This window comes from Cyprinodon tularosa, unplaced genomic scaffold (assembly GCF_016077235.1).
Source record: "Cyprinodon tularosa strain WSP-4 unplaced genomic scaffold, ASM1607723v1 ctg24, whole genome shotgun sequence".
Taxonomy (NCBI): domain Eukaryota; kingdom Metazoa; phylum Chordata; class Actinopteri; order Cyprinodontiformes; family Cyprinodontidae; genus Cyprinodon; species Cyprinodon tularosa.
In genome coordinates this window covers 255,301-273,362 of record NW_024038896.1, presented here as the reverse complement: position 1 = coordinate 273,362, position 18,062 = coordinate 255,301, and the positions used below count along the sequence as shown (strand labels likewise).

Here is an 18,062-nt window from a genome sequence, read left to right as displayed (position 1 = left end):
TTGTATTTGTGTCCAGACAGGAGAATAAAGGAAATATGAGAGCATGGAATCTAAGAAAATAACTTTTTGTCAATATTCCAAAAATAAAGTGGGAATAGTTGGAAGGATGAGAAGCCCAATTGTTCTGTTTGCAGTCAGTTTTTCTTTAAAATGTGCTGCTTACACGTGTGCCTTCTGAATGACAGGCCTCATTAATGGATTTATTTTTACATTCAGGAATTTATAAAGTGGGCGGACTTTATCGTCCAAGCTACAGGTTTCCATTTATAGCTTATCGTTCAACAGGAGAAATGACACTCCAGTGTGAGACAGACTTTTATTTGTATTTTTTCTTTACACTTGTGAACGACGCTGTTCTCTGTGTGGGATTCTTTGCACTATCTGCTTTGCTGAGGATACAAGTTCTTTACCACATCGTTCTAATCTGAAAAAACAAAACAAAACAGAAATTAATTCATTAGATATGTCGGTTGAATTTTTTGGGCGAACAGTTTTGTTACGTTAGGAATATTTTTTCGCCAGGCATCAACACAGCCACCTAAGCTTCAGTAACATCTGCTGTGCGCATAGATCCTAACCAGTTAATCTCGTCCCCAGTTGATCTGTCACACCGGTTGCAGAGAAAGTTGCTCTCACCGCTCCTTCGCTTTGTTTTACCTCATTATCACACAGCTATGGCGGACATCCAGGAGGAGAAGCTGTACACGGCGGAATACGCTAAAAGCGGCCGCGCTTCTTGCAAAAAATGCAAAGAAAGCATCGCTAAAGGCTCACTGAGGATAGCCATCATGGTGCAGGTGAGATGGCCACATCCGGGGGGATTTATCAAAGAAATGTTCCCTCTTTTGAAGCTTATTTCATCCCTGCTGACTTTTTAACTATTTTCCATCGTTTTACACACAATAAGCTCTTCTGCTTCTCTCTTAAAGCTTAAACGTGCTGATAAAAAGTGGTTTCAGTTGCTAAGTTAGGCCTTAGTTAGCATTTAAATGGCTTGCATGGCGTGCTAGGTTGTTGCTGACAAAGAGCCGCTCAGCTTTTCTTAATTCTTCTGTTATGGATGGTTCACTGGATCACTTAAGAACCTAATTCCAGTAAAATACCCACAGGCTAAACCAGTTGAGAGTATCCTCAGCATCTCCTCCTGCTGTGCAAACTTCTGCATCCTCCCAGCCTTTAGGAGAACAGATTGTTGGAGTCATGGACTCCATGGCCTGTGCAGCAGCTCCAGCTTTACAATCATTTGCTTCCCTTTATTGTCAATAAAAGCCATTTAGTCCAGATTCAATCAGAGGTCAGCAGTCTGAATAGGGTTAATGATTAAGCTCTGTTATCTGCAGTTTTTTTAAACTTTATTTTAGCAGTAATTCATGAATATTTTCTTCCTCTCCTCCACATCTGCTGACCCTGTAGGACCAATCGGATGTATAACCACATTCTGTTTGGAAAATAATACATTTAGGTCACACCGAGCCTGGTTCTGCTGGAGATTTGTTTTTGTTAAAAGGGAGTTTTTCCTCTCCACTGTCGCTATAAGCATGCTTAGTGTGAGGGATTGCCTTTGAGTCAATGAGTCAATGCAATCAACTGGTTTTCCTTGGATAGAAAACTTTGAATTAATTTTACTGCATGATCTGATGAACTGTAAAGTGCCTTGAGGTGACTCGTTGTGAATAAATAAATAAATAAACTGAATTGAATTGTTCATGTAATTCTATCTTTTATTTTTTATTTTATCAGACTGATTTATTGATATCAACTTTAGGGAAAATGACTAATAATTAATATATAAATAATAACATTTGGATGCAGTGTACAAAAGTATAATTGGGTAATATTTAGATTTTTTTTTTCCCATCACATGTCTCATTATTATTATTTTATTTTGGTAAAGTGAAACCCCCTGCCTCTTTTTTTTGAACAAAAAAGAGTTTGGTTCCATCTAAATATTTACTCTGCAAACACCTGATTGGCTCCTAACATAATGAATAAACCTGACTGAACATTGTCAATTATAAAGCACTATCATTATAGATCCAAGATATTTCACTGATGTTGATATTAGACCTATATTAGCATAGCTAAAGCAGTCAGTGAGTAAAATTAGGCCGTTATTAACAACAGCTTATAGTGCTGCAGCGCAGGGTTAAACTGACGCAGAGAAGAAATGTAAGTGAGGTGTTTGGGGTTTTTTGGAAAGGATAAAGAAATGATTCCGTTGCTGAAATTAGCAGTAAATAACAGTTATCTGCCCAAATCTTCAGTGTGAAGGATTTAAGTTTATCTGTAAGTAAAATAACTATTATATATTTGTTGTTTTTAGAAAATATGCAAGCAAAGAAATGGCAATGAAAATCCTTTTGACTCTTTTTTTAAATTTGAGAAATAACTGATTTATATGAAAGGATTATTTAAAATATTTACAGTATTCAATAAATCAAAAATTATTATGACTTAAAGTTTAGTGATAACTTTAAAGTTATCAATGTTCCATGTTTAACCATTGATAACTTTAAACCTGCCAGTTTGGATTACGCTGATGTGAACCCAATCCATGGTTCTGGATCTTTTGGTCTCGATGCTTTTATATTCATAAAATGTCCTTAATTTGTCACATCATCTATTAAACTTAAATTGAGCAGTTCTTTCAATTGAAAATGCTAAATATATATACATTATCATTTAGAGTTCTGGTTTTAAGGATTTTATAGATAAAAGCTCAATTTGATTGGATTTAATCTGTTTTGCAAAAATAACACCAGGAATCCTTCATGTTCAACAGTTTGGAAAACTCTTAATGATCAATTTCTAGAATTTATAGAGCTAGATGGGTTGTTTTAGAACCTTTAAGAAATATTTTTATAAGATCCTTTAAAACGTATAAAATAAATCTTCCAATAATAAGAAAATCAAACCCTTTGACTCCTTGTTGTTAGACCTTATACATTCCTGTGTAATTATGTCTCCTCGCTGCAAAGTTCACATAATTATTTTCCACCATCTCTGATGTTTGCGGTCGCTTACGTGTAAACATGCTGCTGACGCCGTTTGATGTTTGTCCTCCAGTCGCCCATGTTTGACGGGAAGGTCCCCCACTGGCACCACTTCTCCTGCTTCTGGCTGCGAGCGGCGGCAAAGTCACCAGCTGACATCGCCGGCTTTTCCGACCTGCGCTGGGAGGACCAGGAAAAGGTGAAGAAGGCCATCGAGAGCGGCGGAGCAGTCGGGATAGGTCAGTGCTCGGTTTGTGGAGATGCTGGAGTTTTAATCATTATAAGCAGAGGCTGTCTGGTTCATTTATTTAATGAAGACGGCATAGAATAAACTAAAGAAGAACAAGCAAATATCATCTGCTGTAGTGTTAATTTTAGCAGCCATTTTTAAATTTAGTTTTAGTCTTAGTCCAGTTTCAGCATCGCTTGTTAGTTTTTATCACATTTAGTCGACATCATCCCATTTTTATTTAGTCTAGTTTTAGTCGACTATAAATCGAGCATTTTAGTCTTTATTTTAGTCCAAGAAAACATAATTTTATTAGTTTAGTTTTAGTCAACAAAAACCGTCAACATTTTAGTCTAGTTTTAGTCAGGACATAATTTTAACCATTTACTTTTTTGTCAGCAGATAATATTTAACATTTCCTAAAATGATTTCACATTTCAACATTTTCTCTCATCTTTTTGATAAAAAACCCCCCACTAATTTAAGGAACAATTGCAGACATGGAAGATGTTCTGACAATATTTGCATATTTATTTTGAACATTGTTAAGGTTTAAAGACACAAACACAAATGCTTGCATTAAAACAAATAAAATACACCTGACAAAGGAAACAAATAAATAAAATAAAGTGTTTTATGAACTTAACACAACTGCTGGCTGTTTAAAGCTAGTTCACATAGAATAATAAAATAAATAGATAGAAATAAATAGATTTGAGATCAATGATGTGAAAAAAATAACTCCAACTGATACAACAAAAGTGCTTTCCTGCCAGCTAGTTCACATGGTTTATAAAGGTACAGTATTTATGTGAAACAAGGCATAGCTTGCTGGTCCTGAGAGTCAGCTTTGTATTTGGTGTGGGCAATTAAGGAAGCTTGTATAGCTGGCCTGTCATTGTTTCTGGATGGTTGTTGGTGGTCGATGTATCTTCAATCTGGAACAGAAATTAATACAATGTCAGGATAGATAAACAGCATAACAGGAATTCCAAGTGTATAAGTAGCATATAGGTCTCTTTTTTTCCTTAACAAAAACTAAGTCTCTATAAAAACTACATTTGACAATCCATTTCAAACTCATACAAACAACCTAACTATCATTTTATGCAGGAATAAATTGCAGACATTTTTATGTGTGCATGCATTTTGGTTGTATTAATATTGATTAATATTGATGTTTGCATCCAAATCCCCGCAGTGGTTCCCCAAGCAATGGCTATTTTGTGTATGAAAATCTAGGTTAAAGTTGTTCTGAATTATGTGTGGCATATTATTTTAATTTTCTTATCCTGATACACACTGTCAAAGACCGATAGTTTCAGTTGGTTTTAGCATTTAGCATACATGTGTAGCTGCCGAGGTGTTTTGTGTTAACTATAGTTCACTTGCTGCTCCTAGTTTACCTAAAGCATCTGTCTGCTTTTATCAAACTTGCAATGTAACTGAAACTATAGTTGCCCGGCCAGTATAACATATCTAAGTTCTATCAACAAGTGGCTACGGTCGCTACGTGCTAACAAGCTAACGTAACATAGCCAGCCTGGATACTAAATGCTATGAAAGTTAGCCAACATCAGTTAGTTTATCATTAGGACATTATAGCTGTTGATTAATGTTACATTATAAACAACCACCACCAATATTTCTGTTAACTTACCGTAATGTCTTTGTGTTGAACTGCGACGTGTCTCTTCAGGTTGTGTTTTTTCCAGCTACCATGTGGCCACATTCCTTCCCTTCCACTAAAATAAAGCATTTGGGTTTGTTCTCCACTTCAATGAAGTGAAAATGTGTCCATATATCACGTCTCCTCTTTCTCCCGAGCCCCAGAGTAGGCTACTCTGTGCCGCCCGCTCCAGGTTTGAAAGTGGGTGTGTGGAGCTGACAAGGAGGAGGCGGAGGAGGAGACGAGACAGGATTTGAAAAAAACATAAAATAATAATATGTAATTTTCGTCTCGTCTTTGTTCGTGAACTAAAATGTCCATAGATTTTAGTCCAGTCTTTATTTACCAAACTGCATTTTCGTCTCGTCTTTATTAGTCAACGAAAAATATTTCTGATTTACTGCCAGATATTGTTTATTAGTGGGGATTTTCGTCTCGTCTCGTCTAGTTTTCGTTGGGTGAAAAATGTGCGTTGACGAAAATATTTTCGTTTAGTTTTCGTTAACGAAATTAACACTAATCTGCTGACTCTTTTGTCCTGATAATTAGTTTTTCACATTTATGGTTTCTGCTGGACTGAGTTAACTGCTTTTTATGACACCCATCATTTCTGCAGCAAAAGGTGGTCAGAAGAGTGCCGCTGCAGGAGAGAAGACGCTGAATGATTTTGCGGTGGAATATGCCAAATCCAACCGCAGCACGTGCAAAGGCTGCGAGCAGAAAATAGAAAATCAGTTAACTTTTTTTTTCAGTGGCCCTGATCCTCTTCCGTAATTTTGTGAACTAACATGACTGAAGCTGGAAAAAAAAAAAACACACGTTTTAGCAAAACTGCTCAGAGTGAGAGCTCTTCGCGCAGGTTCCCCTCTGTGGAGGCACGCGGGCTTCGCAGGCTGCCTGTTTGTGATTGTTGTGTCGCCGGTTGCAGAGAAAGTTGCTCTGAGGCGAAGAAGAAGACCGTAACGTGTTGGCGCGTGTTTTGAAGCTGCTTGTGGAGAGATGTCCTGGGCCGTGAGTAGTGAGGAAACAGGAAGCGATTCTTGTGGGATGGAAGAGGGAAATAGTGACAATGAAGGTTGGAAGATAGCAACATCAAAAAATGAGAAAAAGCGGAAAAAACAGAGATCAGTTAAAGGGGAATCTAGTTCAGAACAATCCAGTGATGAGCAATCCATACATTCCACAGCACAACGAAATGAATTCAAAGTCATATTCAAAGTCGTTAATCAGGCAGACTCTTTTACAAATTGGAATCCGGTTCACTTAACAAAAACCATCAATAAACTTGTTGGAGAAGTCAGAGGTGCCAGAATTCTGTACAGTGGAGACCTGCTAATTAACTGCAGAGACAGCGCCCAGCAAGGCAAAGCAATACGAATCAACAAAATTGACGGGATAAGAGTTCAGTGCAGCTTAATGGAGAACAAAAAGATCAGCAGGGGAGTCATTGGAGGAGTTCCTCTAAATATTTCTGAAAAAGAGATTCTGGAAAACATAAGCGGTGCAAAAGTAAAAGAAGTAAAACGGTTAAAACAACAAGAAACGGAGAAAGATCTGACAGTTTATCAGTATTAATTAAATTTGAAGAAGAGCAATTACCAAGCAAAGTATTCATCGGTTACATAAGCTATAATGTTAAAATCTACAATCCTCCACCACTGAGATGTTTCAAATGCCAAAAATTCGGTCACATTGCAGCAGTTTGTAAAGGGAAACGGAGGTGTGGAAGGTGTGCAGGAGAACACGAATATGGTAAATGTGGAAAAGAAGCTAAAATAAAATGCTGTAATTGTGGTGGAGAACATACTGCTGCTTATCGCGGTTGTGAAGCAAGCAAAAGGTCTGAGGAAATAAAAAAAATGAAATTTGAGCTCGGAATAACCTATGCTGAAGCTGCAAAAAGGTTCCCATCTCAGTCAGAAAAACCCAAACCTACAGTTCAACACACGGCAAATTTCAGACCTCTAGAGAAATCTCCAAAAATTGATGAAGACTCACTAATTGTTAAAAAGACAAATTTTGTTCTTTTCATGGTGGAAGTGATTAATTGTACTGCACAGACAACAAAAAAAACTGAAAAAATCAAAATAATAGTGAAGGCTGCAGAAAAATATCTGGACATTAAAGATTTGAACTGGGAGATGGTTGGAAGCATGATGGGAGGACCGATGGGACCATCAGAAACTGGCAAAGTTACGATGACCTAGAGTTAAATTAAAATTATATGGGCAAATGTGATTTAGTATTATGTTGGTTTAAGTTACACAGGTTTTTTTTTTTTTTTTTTTTTTTGGGTGAATCGTTTCCTGTTTTCTTGCTTTACTCCATATCAGTTGGTGGCGGTAATGCACATTTCACAAGTTTGCCAACCGCCATAAAATCTCATAAGAAGAAGAAGAAGAAAGTTGCTCTCACAGCTCCTTCGCTTTGTTTTACCTCATTATCACACAGCTATGGCGGACATCCAGGAGGAGAAGCTGTACACGGCGGAATACGCTAAAAGCGGCCGCGCTTCTTGCAAAAAATGCAAAGAAAGCATCGCTAAAGGCTCACTGAGGATAGCCATCATGGTGCAGGTGAGATGGCCACATCCGGGGGGGATTTATCCAAGAAATTTTCCCTCTTTTGAAGCTTATTTCATCCCTGCTGACTTTTTAACTATTTTCCATCGTTTTACACACAATAAGCTCTTCTGCTTCTCTCTTTAAGCTTAAACGTACTGAAAAAAAAGTGGTTTCAGTTGCTAAGTTAGGCCTTAGTTAGCATTTAAATGGCTTGCATGGCGTGCTAGGTTGTTGCTGACAAAGAGCCGCTCAGCTTTTCTTAATTCTTCTGTATTGGATGGTTTACTGGATCACTTAAGAACCTAAGTCCAGTAAAATACGCACAGGCTAAACCAGTTGAGAGTATCCTCAGCATCTCCTCCTGCTGTGCAAACTTCTGCATCCTCCCAGCCTTTAGGAGAACAGATTGTTGGAGTCATGGACTCCATGGCCTGTGCAGCAGCTCCAGCTTTACAATCATTTGCTTCCCTTTATTGTCAATAAAAACCATTTAGTCCAGATTCAATCAGAGGTCAGCAGTCTGAATAAGGTTAATGATTAAGCTCTTATCTCCAGTTTTTTACTTTATTTTAGCAGTAATTCGTAAATATTTTCTTCCTCTCCTCCACATCTACTGACCCTGTAGGACAAATCGGATGTATAACCACATTCTGTGTGGAAAATAATACATTTAGGTCACACCGAGCTTGGTTCTGCTGGAGATTTCTTCTTGTTAAAAGGGAGTTTTTCCTCTCCACTGTCGCTATACGCATGCTTAGTGTGAGGGATTACCTTTGAGTCAATGAGTCGATGCAATCAACTGGTTTTCCTTAGATAGTAAACTTTGAATCAATTTGACTGCATGATATGGTGAAGTGCCTTGAGAAGACTTGTTGTGAATAAATAAATAAACTGAATTGAATTGTTTATGTAATTCTATCTTTTATTTTTTATTTTATCAGGCTGATTTACTGATATCAACTTTATTGAAAATGACTAATAATTAATATATAACTAATAACATTTGGATTCTTGTAAAAATTGCAGTGTACAAAAGTAGAAGTGGGTAATATTTTGATTTTTTTTTTCCCATCACGTCTTATTATTATTATTATTATTATTATTATTATTTTATTTTTGTAAAGTGAAACCCCCTGCCTCTTTTTTTTTGCACAAAAAAAGAGTTTGGTTCCGTCTAAATATTTACTCTGCAAACACCTGATTGGCTCCTAACATAATGAATAAACCTGACTGAACATTGTCAATTATAAAGCACTATCATTATAGATCCAAGATATTTCACTGACGTTGATATTGGATGTATATTAGCATAGCTAAAGCAGTCAGTGAGTAAAATTAGGCCGTTATTAACAACAGCTTATAGTGCTGCAGCGCAGGGTTAAACTGACGCAGAGAAGAAATGTAAGTGAGGTGTTTGGGGTTTTTTGGAAAGGATAAAGAAATGATTCCGTTGCTGAAATTAGCAGTAAATAACAGTTATCTGCCCAAATCTTCAGTGTGAAGGATTTAAGTTTATCTGTAAGTAAAATAACTATTATATATTTGTTGTTTTTAGAAAATATGCAAGCAAAGAAATGCAATGAAAATCCTTTTGACTCTTTTTTAAATTTGAGAAATAACTGATTTATATGAAAGGATTATTTAAAATATTTACAGTATTCAATAAATCAAAAATTATTATGACTTAAAGTTTAGTGATAACTTTAAAGTTATCACTGTTCCATGTTTAACCATTGATAACTTTAAACCTGCCAGTTTGGATTACGCTGATGTGAACCCAATCCATGGTTCTGGATCTTTTGGTCTCGATGCTTTTATATTCATAAAATGTCCTTAATTTGTCACATCATCTATTAAACTTAAATTGAGCAGTTCTTTCAATTGAAAATGCTAAATATATATACATTATCATTTAGAGTTCTGGTTTTAAGGATTTTATAGATAAAAGCTCAATTTGATTGGATTTAATCTGTTTTGCAAAAATAACACCAGGAATCCTTCATGTTCAACAGTTTGGAAAACTCTTAATGATCAATTTCTAGAATTTATAGAGCTAGATGGGTTGTTTTAGAACCTTTAAGAAATATTTTTATAAGATCCTTTAAAACGTATAAAATAAATCTTCCAATAATAAGAAAATCAATCCCTTTGACTCCTTGTTGTTAGACCTTATACATTCCTGTGTAATTATGTCTCCTCGCTGCAAAGTTCACATAATTATTTTCCACCATCTCTGATGTTTGCGGTCGCTTACGTGTAAACATGCTGCTGACGCCGTTTGATGTTTGTCCTCCAGTCGCCCATGTTTGACGGGAAGGTCCCCCACTGGCACCACTTCTCCTGCTTCTGGCTGCGAGCGGCGGCAAAGTCACCAGCTGACATCGCCGGCTTTTCCGACCTGCGCTGGGAGGACCAGGAAAAGGTGAAGAAGGCCATCGAGAGCGGCGGAGCAGTCGGGATAGGTCAGTGCTCGGTTTGTGGAGATGCTGGAGTTTTAATCATTATAAGCAGAGGCTGTCTGGTTCATTTATTTAATGAAGACGACATAGAATAAACTAAAGAAGAACAAGCAAATATCATCTGCTGACTCTTTTGTCCTGATAATTAGTTTTTCACATTTATGGTTTCTGCTGGACTGAGTTAATTGCTTTTTATGACACCCATAATTTCTGCAGCAAAAGGTGGTCAGAAGAGTGCCGCCGCAGGAGAGAAGACGCTGAATGATTTTGCGGTGGAATATGCCAAATCCAACCGCAGCACGTGCAAAGGCTGCGAGCAGAAAATAGAAAAGGTTTGCACCAGTGCTGCTCCCATGAAGCGATTAACGACCTTCAGCTGCTTTGTAATGAATTTACCACATTTTCTGGTTTAGGACCAGATCCGGGTGTCCAAGAAGACTGTGGACCCAGAGAAGCCTCAGCTGGGCCTGATCGACCGCTGGTACCACACGGCGTGCTTCGTGAGCCGCAGGGAGGAGCTGCTCTTTAAGCCTGAATACAGCGCCGCCCAGCTGAAGGGCTTCAACGGGCTACGGGCAGAAGATAAGGAGGAGCTGAAGAAGCGGCTGCCTGCTGTCAAATCTGAAGGGTGAGAAAAACAATAACGAACAGGATTCCCTTATCGGTCCGCCAGTCACGTGACATTTGTTGCTAAAACGCCATTTTAGGTGGAAAAGGTGTAGTGTAACGCGCCCGAGGTAAACAATTGACGTCACTTGGCGGAGACCGATAGTCTGGATTTAAAGGATCTCCCGGATTTTATTCCTGTTTTCCTCTCGTGATTAATCAATTATTGAAACAATCCTCAACTAATTTAGTAATTGATTAATACTTAACTGGAGTTTAGAAACTCTAAAACATGCCTTAAGATGACAGAGCATCCCACCAAGAGTAACAATTATTCCAAAATTGTAATAAAAATATGTAAGATAAACAAAACTTAATTATCTGTCAATATTTTAAATCCAGAAGTCAACAAGTAGAAAAGTTTTAGTATCACCTGGTTTAATTCTTTTAAAAAAGTCTTCTTTAAGGAACCTTTAACTATCTGATTAGTAATTGATTAACTGGGAAAATAATCAACAGATTAATCAATTATCAAAATAATCGTTATTTGCAGCCCTAATGTCCATATTGTAAATGTCTGAATTTCTGAAGTGTTATTAATCCATCCATCATCACGTCCATCCAGATTATCAATATGTCCTCTGTTTAGATATGTAAGATTTCTATTCATATATGAACAATGGTTATAAATTCAAGGCAAAATCTTTCTTTTTTTTTCCTTTATAGGGCAGGTTACTGTTTTTGATCACTTGCATACTCCTAACAGATGTAGTCCCCCCGTCCTACAGTGAGGTTTAGAAACACAAGATCTATATCCAGCCATTCAGCAAAGATGCTGCTACATGGCTGTACATATTATTCTGGCATTTGACCAATTAGATGAGCCCTTGAATGATAGATTACCTACTGTAAATTTAGTTTTAAAAAAAAGTTAACGAGTCGAGAAAAAAGGTAAAGAGCTAATTGAAAATAAACATGTTTCTTTAATTCTTAGAGTGGTTTTCGGAATTTCTTATAGAAGCACTTTTGTTATTTTTCTTAATGTATTCAGGCAAGTTGGCATTTCTTCAGGGTTCCCGCGGGTCCTTAAAAGTCCTAAAAGGCATTGAATTCTTCAAAATAAAACTAAGGCCATTAAGTGGTATTAAAATGTCTTTATCAGTCTTTCGTAGGCCTTATTTTTTCATAAATATAAATAGGATTATTTTTATTACGATTTATTTTTGTAATCTAAATAAAACATTAAAATTAAAAACATTTTTTTATTAAAAAAATATAACGGCTCGCCATTACTGGTTCCGTCCCGAAAGCGGAACCAATAAAAGCGTTGTTGCGGCCGGGACATTTGGGAGATGCGCCATTTACTTTTTGTCTGGAAAATATGAGCAAGTGTAAATGTTACCAAAATTGTCTATCCAGCCAAGAGTTTTCTCCATGGCTAAAACCAGGGAACATACATGAGGCACAATGCATTTTGTGCAAGATGTCATTCAAGCTCGGAACGATGGGATTTAAGGCAGTGGAGTCGCATGCGAAGCACGAAACACAAAGCGTCAAAATGGAGTTACCGAGAGACAGCCAGTATTTCTCAGTTTAGTTCCACCCTTGTCTCTGCAACGCCTCCACTTATCACCAAATCAAACATACCAAGAAAACGATACAAAGAAAAATAGCTGCAAAAAAGACTTAGCACTGGTTATGTTGTGGCTTTAAAACTGATTTGTTTTGTTCCTTGCTAAAACAATGTTTGTGAATTCAGTTAAATAATTTTTAAAATATATCTGTCATTTGTGTGTTTTTAGCTTCCTTGCTGTATGGGAAGCTTTTCAAAATGTGAAACATTAGTTCAGTGGTTTATGTTGAAATAAACCTCTGGGTTAAGTTGTCACAAGCATGTTTTTCTTGTGTTTCTTGTGAATTTGGTCTTAAATTTTTGTTTCAAGTGGCATTAAAAAGTCAAAAAGTATTGAATTTAACTTGTCTTATGCTGTAGGAACCTTGTTCTTGTTATTACAATGACATACATTTTTATTATCAAAATATCCATAGTTTTAAAATGTTACTTGTTACTTACTTATGATCTTGTCCTGAATTCCAATAACACTACTGGCTTGAAATTTAGATTTTCAGAGTATTTCACTTAGTTTCCTCTAAAGGGTTAATTTAGTATGTTTTGATTGGAAAATGCAGAGAAATATCTACAGGATCACTTTTTAGGCCTTGAATTTGTTTCCTCTCCTCTGTCGGACAAGTTTGGCGCGTCTCTGCTTCTGAACGTCGTGCAGCACAAGAAAATGGCCTTAAAAGTGTCCCTGAAAGCTGTCATGGTGTATGCATAAAGGAACGGATTGACGGCAGAGTTGGCGTGCGATAGGATGATGGCGGCCAGCAGCAGCTCTAACGGCACGGGGCAGCGAGGGCAGAGCAGCAGGAAGCAGTTAATGATGTGAAGAGGGATCCAGCAGACCGTGAAGAGGAAAAGGACCAGGAAGAGAGAGGTGGCCATCTTCATCTCCCTCCGCATGCTGGCTGCCGCTCGGCTCTGGCCGTCTGCTCTGCTCCGCTGATCCGGTCCTATTCGTCGCACTTGCTGCTTGACCGTGACGAAGATCTGAGCGTAGATGAGAAACATGATGATCAGAGGCACCAGCACACAGGCGAAGAAGTTAAAGTAGACCATGTAGGTCATGTCCACCACCAGGACAAAGAAGCAGTAGCCCGAGTCGGGCGGCGTCTTGTGCCAGCCCATGAGCGGCACCAGCCCGATGAGGAAGGCCAGGAACCATGTGGCGAGGATGACCAGAACCGCGTTCCGAGGCGTCATCAGGACGCGGTAACGGAAAGGCATGAAGATGGCGACGTAGCGCTCTACAGCTACGGCCAGGAGGCTAAAGATGGAGCTCTGAGTGAACATGATCAGAACGCTGAGCATGAGGAGGCAAAGGTAGAGGTTATAACGAGGTAAGCCAGCGCCTGTCAGGATGGCACAAGGAATGGCGATCATACCCACGCAGATATCCGCAACCGCCAGCGACACCAGGAAGTAGTTGGTGACTGTGCGTAATTTGCTGTTGAGACCCACGGCAGCACAGACCAGCAAATTACCCAGAGTCGATAAAAAGGCGATGATGAGCTCAGCCGTCATGTACGGCACATTTGGGGGAGTCACCACATCAGCAGATGGAGGCGGTGACATGGAAACAGATGAGAAATTCAGGGGATCTAGACGAGCTGAGGGGGGGCTGTGTTGGACATCATGGGGGTACAATGAAGCCAGAGGGTTTCCCATTATTCTCCTAAAAACAGATAGAAGAGAAATCAGTGAGATTGCTGAGTCATATTTTTCTTTGTCTAACCAAAGTTTGTTCATGGACCCATGCAATGAAGAAGAGGGCTTCACATTTTAACACATCTACAAAGTGTGGCATCTGTTTGTATTTTTTCTGAGTCCGTTCTTTCTAGATTCACCATCTGCATCAACAGGGCTCGATGTTAACCATTGACCAATCGCCCGGGGCAAGTAGTTGTTATTGTCGGGAGAGTACAAATTTCATTGCATTTGTCCGCCGGGCAAGTGCAATGATCGCAAAAAAAATTTTTTTCTTACTCAAAATTACTTTAAAATAACAGACATTCGCTGAAAACGACCCACAAGCGTTGCCGGCGCCATTTTTGTTGTCTTGTACACATTCTTGTGTGATGTGAAAAGCACGCTAGATTAAACATGATCAGTCAGGGATTGGGAAAATGATAATAATAATGTATGCGCTCAGTGTAAATACTTCTATCATATGGCAGTGTTCTGTACAGTGGTCATACATTAAAAATGTTCATTTGTTTTTTTTCTTTTAGACATTGGCCGGGTGCATTTAAATGTTATAGAGCTAAACATGTTAAATTGTTAAAGTGTAAGTTTTTAACCTGTCAAGTTTTTTTTAGATTTTTAACATTACAATTTATATTTTTCCAAGCACACAACAGTTTAAAGCAAAGTTTAGTTTGAAAAGAATGTGCAGGAAGGATTGGAAAGCATGTTAACACGGTAATGTAGGCTTGAGTTCATTATCTGACACATGCATATACACACCAGGTACCTGTAAACTTACTGAATTACAAAAAAACATTTAAAAAACAAACATGTTTCATTGATATATAAACAATAATGAATATTAGGAACTATATTTATCAAACATTATACTGGGCAAGTAAAAATTGTTTCTGGGAAAATGAAATGTGAAAGTCACTAAGTGGTAAAAATCCTTAACGTCAACCCCTGATCAATGAACACCAGTTTTTAAATGTTTCCAAACCTCCTTCTCTAGACCATTCCAGCATATAAATCCTCAGCTGAAGCTTTAGCTCCATGTTGTGGTTCTTTTTCTTGCCTGAAGTTGATTCTTTTGCAGCTTCTAATGGGTTTTCCTCCAGGTTGACCCCATTTATTTACCTTCATCAGCTCTGACCTGCTTCTCTACCTGCTGAAGGAAAGCATCCCCACAGTAGTATTTATCAGGGCATAATTTTCCACCACAGCATGGGATTTAAAAATAAAACCTCCTTTCATGTAAAAGTGAGTCCTCTAGCTTTTCTTCAACAGTTTATTAGCCCTGCTGTAATTTAATTAAAGTCACATTGGAAAGCTGCAAATCTTACAGTTTTCCTGTCAATTGTGTCTCACACCTTAGCTATGCTTACCTTTAGCCTTTTTGCTGCTCATCAATCTCCTTAACTGGTTGCAGTTGTGCAGTAATCTTTGGTATTTAGATGGAAAAGCTCTCCAAGTCTGTTTTCTGCTCAGCTCCTTGGTCTTCATGAGGAGATAAAACCTCTGAGAACTATATAGATGCTCTACATTAATAGAATAAATCATTAATAGTTCATCAGGATAATTTGGTTCTTTTAATTCTTACGAATATAAAAGTAAATTATCGTACAACAAACAAATGCCACACCTTATACAGTTCTTATGTGTTAAAAATGCCATTTTTCTTCATTTTAAGGGACTACTTTGTTTTGGTTGATGACAAAAGATCCACAAGAACTGAGAGAAAAGTTTGTGGTGAATATAGAAAACAAAGAACAAGCATGATGTTGGCAGAAAAGGAAAAAGGGAATGATTAAAAAGCACATAAAACAAATCTATTATTAGACGGCCAAAGATGAAATCTAAAAACCTTCAGAAGAAAATCACTAAGTAATTACTATTTAACACCTTTTGTTTTCTTTTTCATCCAATTATTATCATTAACAGTCTCCACTTTGATGCACATTGTCAAGTTAAGCAAAAATCTGTTGCATAAGGGATGAGGTTTCCTGTAAAGTTTTGAATAATCTTGTAGAATATTTTGGTTGGATTTAAAGTTACGGTCTCTTAAAAAAAAAAACAGAATGTTTTTCCTTCTCACCTGTTATGTTAATGCATGTATGTTTGTATATCAGGAAATAAAATAAGAAAATACTAAAAACTTAAAAGTGAGGACATTTAATGAAGAAACATCCAAAAATGTATTAAAATAAATATGTAATAAAATCTTTTAAAATAATGAATGAAATATTTATGTTTCTGTAAAATGGTGTTAGAAGTTGAATGAAAAACAATAAAAGTTATGAGGAAAATAAAAATAACCGTATGTGTAATGGAACCAAACCAAAACCAAATATGCACATAAAAGAAAACTGATAAAAAATAAGACTGAAGCTTAGAGGTATTAGTATAGAGAAATCCAAACTCACAGCAGTCCTCAGATCTTCCTGAACGCTGCTCCGATTGTAGATGAAGGGGGATTTTTTTAGCTGGAGGTGCAAACAGATCTAAGAGGTTTGCAGGACTTGGAAGTGGAAAAATAAACAAGATGAGGAAAGAACTTTAAAACAGCACGTCTATAATGCTTTAAGATAGCTGCATTCTGAGGTTTATTTTCCATTTCTTTTCATTGAAGCAAAGCGTGATGAAGTTTAATGATCATTTAATGCTTTCCAGCTGAGCGGTTGCTTACCCATTCTTTTATGATTGTCCCTGGTGTCCTCTAGACAGCCTTCTTCAATTAGAACACATCTGCAGGATCCTAATTTAAACAGCTTTCCTTTTTCCCCCTGATGTCATCTGCTGTGTTTGATCAGGGAGGTTTTGTCTTGTTTTTCCCTCGAACTGGAAATAAATCAAGGGGGATGATTACCTCTGGTCTAATGGTCTCAGTGGGATGGCCATTATTCCTGTCTGGACATCATCAGGAATCAGCACTGACATGCACCAGCTTGTGTTTGGATCTTTGTCCATTAACTGATGAGGGCCTAATGAACAAGTGTTGATGAATAAAGGTGTTGGATTCAGGCTTGTTTGCTTCTCACCTCTGTTGTTGTGCTCTGTCCCATTGTGCCTCATTTAGGAAGTAATTGATGATGATGTCTGACCTTATCCTGCGTCCTTTCTGAGCTTTGAAAACTTTCTGAAGTTTGGTTTGTTTCCCCAGGAAGCGTAAATCCGATGAGGTGGACGGAGCTTCGAAGAAACAGAAGAAAGAGGAGGAGGAGGAGGAGGAGAGGAAGAAGCTGGAGGAGCAGCTGAAGGTTTTACACTTTGTTTACAGATCTTTGGCCTTAATAAACACATTTGGTTAATGTTCACATCATCTGCATGTGTAATTAGAATCAGAGCCAGCTGATTTGGGGTATCAAGGACAAGCTGAAGAAGCATTGCTCAGTCAACGACATGAAGGAGCTGCTGATTGCAAACGGCCAGGATGTTCCCTCCGGAGAGTCCAACGTAAGAACATAACATAAAGTTGCTGTCTTTAACTGAAACCATAAACATACTTTTGAATTGAATAATTAGTTTTAATTATTATTTAAGCAATGGTTAGAAATCCATTGTACTGCATAACTATCCAGTCTGCTTCACTGGCACCCTTAGTAGACATGCAGGAATCCTAAAATGAGCTAATCTTGCATTGAAGTTCCTTAATCCAATCTAAACAGGCTCAGGCTAAAAAATACTTTATTAATCCCAACGTGAAATTAAATATTCTTTAATTTCAGTTGCCAAGCATTTTTGCTTAGTTTCGCTTTATATTTGATTTCACAGATTGTGACTTAATTTAGTTTTTGGAACATAGATGAAACCAAAACAAGGAAAATATCCCAGATTCTTTTGGTCTTCAGTCGGTCGGAAACAATCAGATTAATCCCGATTAATTGATTATTGAAATAATTGTTGACTAATTTAGAAATCGATTACTTGTTAACTGGAGTATAGAGACTCTATAACATGCCTTGAACTGACAGTGGACACTCAGAGCAGTAATTATATCAAAATTGTAAGAAAAATAAAAAATAAACTTTTTGCTTTTAAGATAAAAAATATTTAATTAATATGCTCTATGCAGAACTCCTCAAGTGGAAACATTTGAGTTTCACCTGGTTTAATATCATGATGTCCTTTAAAGAATCTTTGGCTATCTCATTATTAATCGATTAAGTAGAAAACTAATCGACAGATTTTAATCGATTTGCAAAATAATCATTAGTTGCTGCCCTAGTCTTCAG

The 18,062-nt window shown here is 37.4% G+C and overlaps 3 protein-coding genes across 4 annotated transcripts in view; 2 read left to right on the top strand and 1 right to left on the bottom strand.

The window, feature by feature from the left end:
- Positions 1–605: 605 nt before the first annotated feature.
- LOC119785091 (poly [ADP-ribose] polymerase 1-like) lies at positions 606–5,874 on the top strand. Its single transcript, XM_038287499.1, has 4 exons — positions 606–797; positions 3,067–3,232; positions 5,508–5,625; positions 5,820–5,874. Exons 1-4 carry the CDS (start codon positions 675–677, stop codon positions 5,872–5,874), a joined length of 462 nt encoding a protein of 153 aa, XP_038143427.1. The 5' UTR covers positions 606–674.
- parp1 (poly (ADP-ribose) polymerase 1) overlaps positions 5,735–18,062 on the top strand; it is a 29,192-nt gene continuing 16,864 nt past the window's right edge. Inside the window, exons 1-7 of one of the 2 annotated variants that reach the window (XM_038287519.1) lie at positions 5,735–5,825; positions 7,297–7,467; positions 9,752–9,917; positions 10,131–10,246; positions 10,328–10,542; positions 16,991–17,087; positions 17,167–17,283. In XM_038287519.1, the coding sequence (XP_038143447.1) occupies positions 7,345–7,467; positions 9,752–9,917; positions 10,131–10,246; positions 10,328–10,542; positions 16,991–17,087; positions 17,167–17,283 (834 nt within the window). In that variant the 5' untranslated portion in view covers positions 5,735–5,825; positions 7,297–7,344. Of the gene's footprint in view, positions 5,826–7,294; positions 7,468–9,751; positions 9,918–10,130; positions 10,247–10,327; positions 10,543–16,990; positions 17,088–17,166; positions 17,284–18,062 lie in introns of those variants that run through there. The other variant, XM_038287520.1, reaches the window with a different exon arrangement.
- Positions 12,656–13,911, bottom strand: LOC119785104 (adenosine receptor A2b-like). Its single transcript, XM_038287521.1, has one exon. It carries the CDS (start codon positions 13,888–13,890, stop codon positions 12,727–12,729), a length of 1,164 nt encoding a protein of 387 aa, XP_038143449.1. The 5' UTR covers positions 13,891–13,911; the 3' UTR covers positions 12,656–12,726.

Coding starts and splice junctions, on each gene's coding strand:
- LOC119785091 (XM_038287499.1), top strand. CDS start 675: ATGGCGGACATCCAGGAGGAGAAGCTGTACACGGCGGAATACGCTAAA. Junction 3,233..5,507: donor CGGCGGAGCAGTCGGGATAG/GTCAGTGCTCGG, acceptor TCATTTCTGCAG/CAAAAGGTGGTCAGAAGAGT. Junction 5,626..5,819: donor GAGCAGAAAATAGAAAATCA/GTTAACTTTTTT, acceptor CGCCGGTTGCAG/AGAAAGTTGCTCTGAGGCGA.
- LOC119785104 (XM_038287521.1), bottom strand. CDS start 13,890: ATGAACAAACTTTGGTTAGACAAAGAAAAATATGACTCAGCAATCTCA.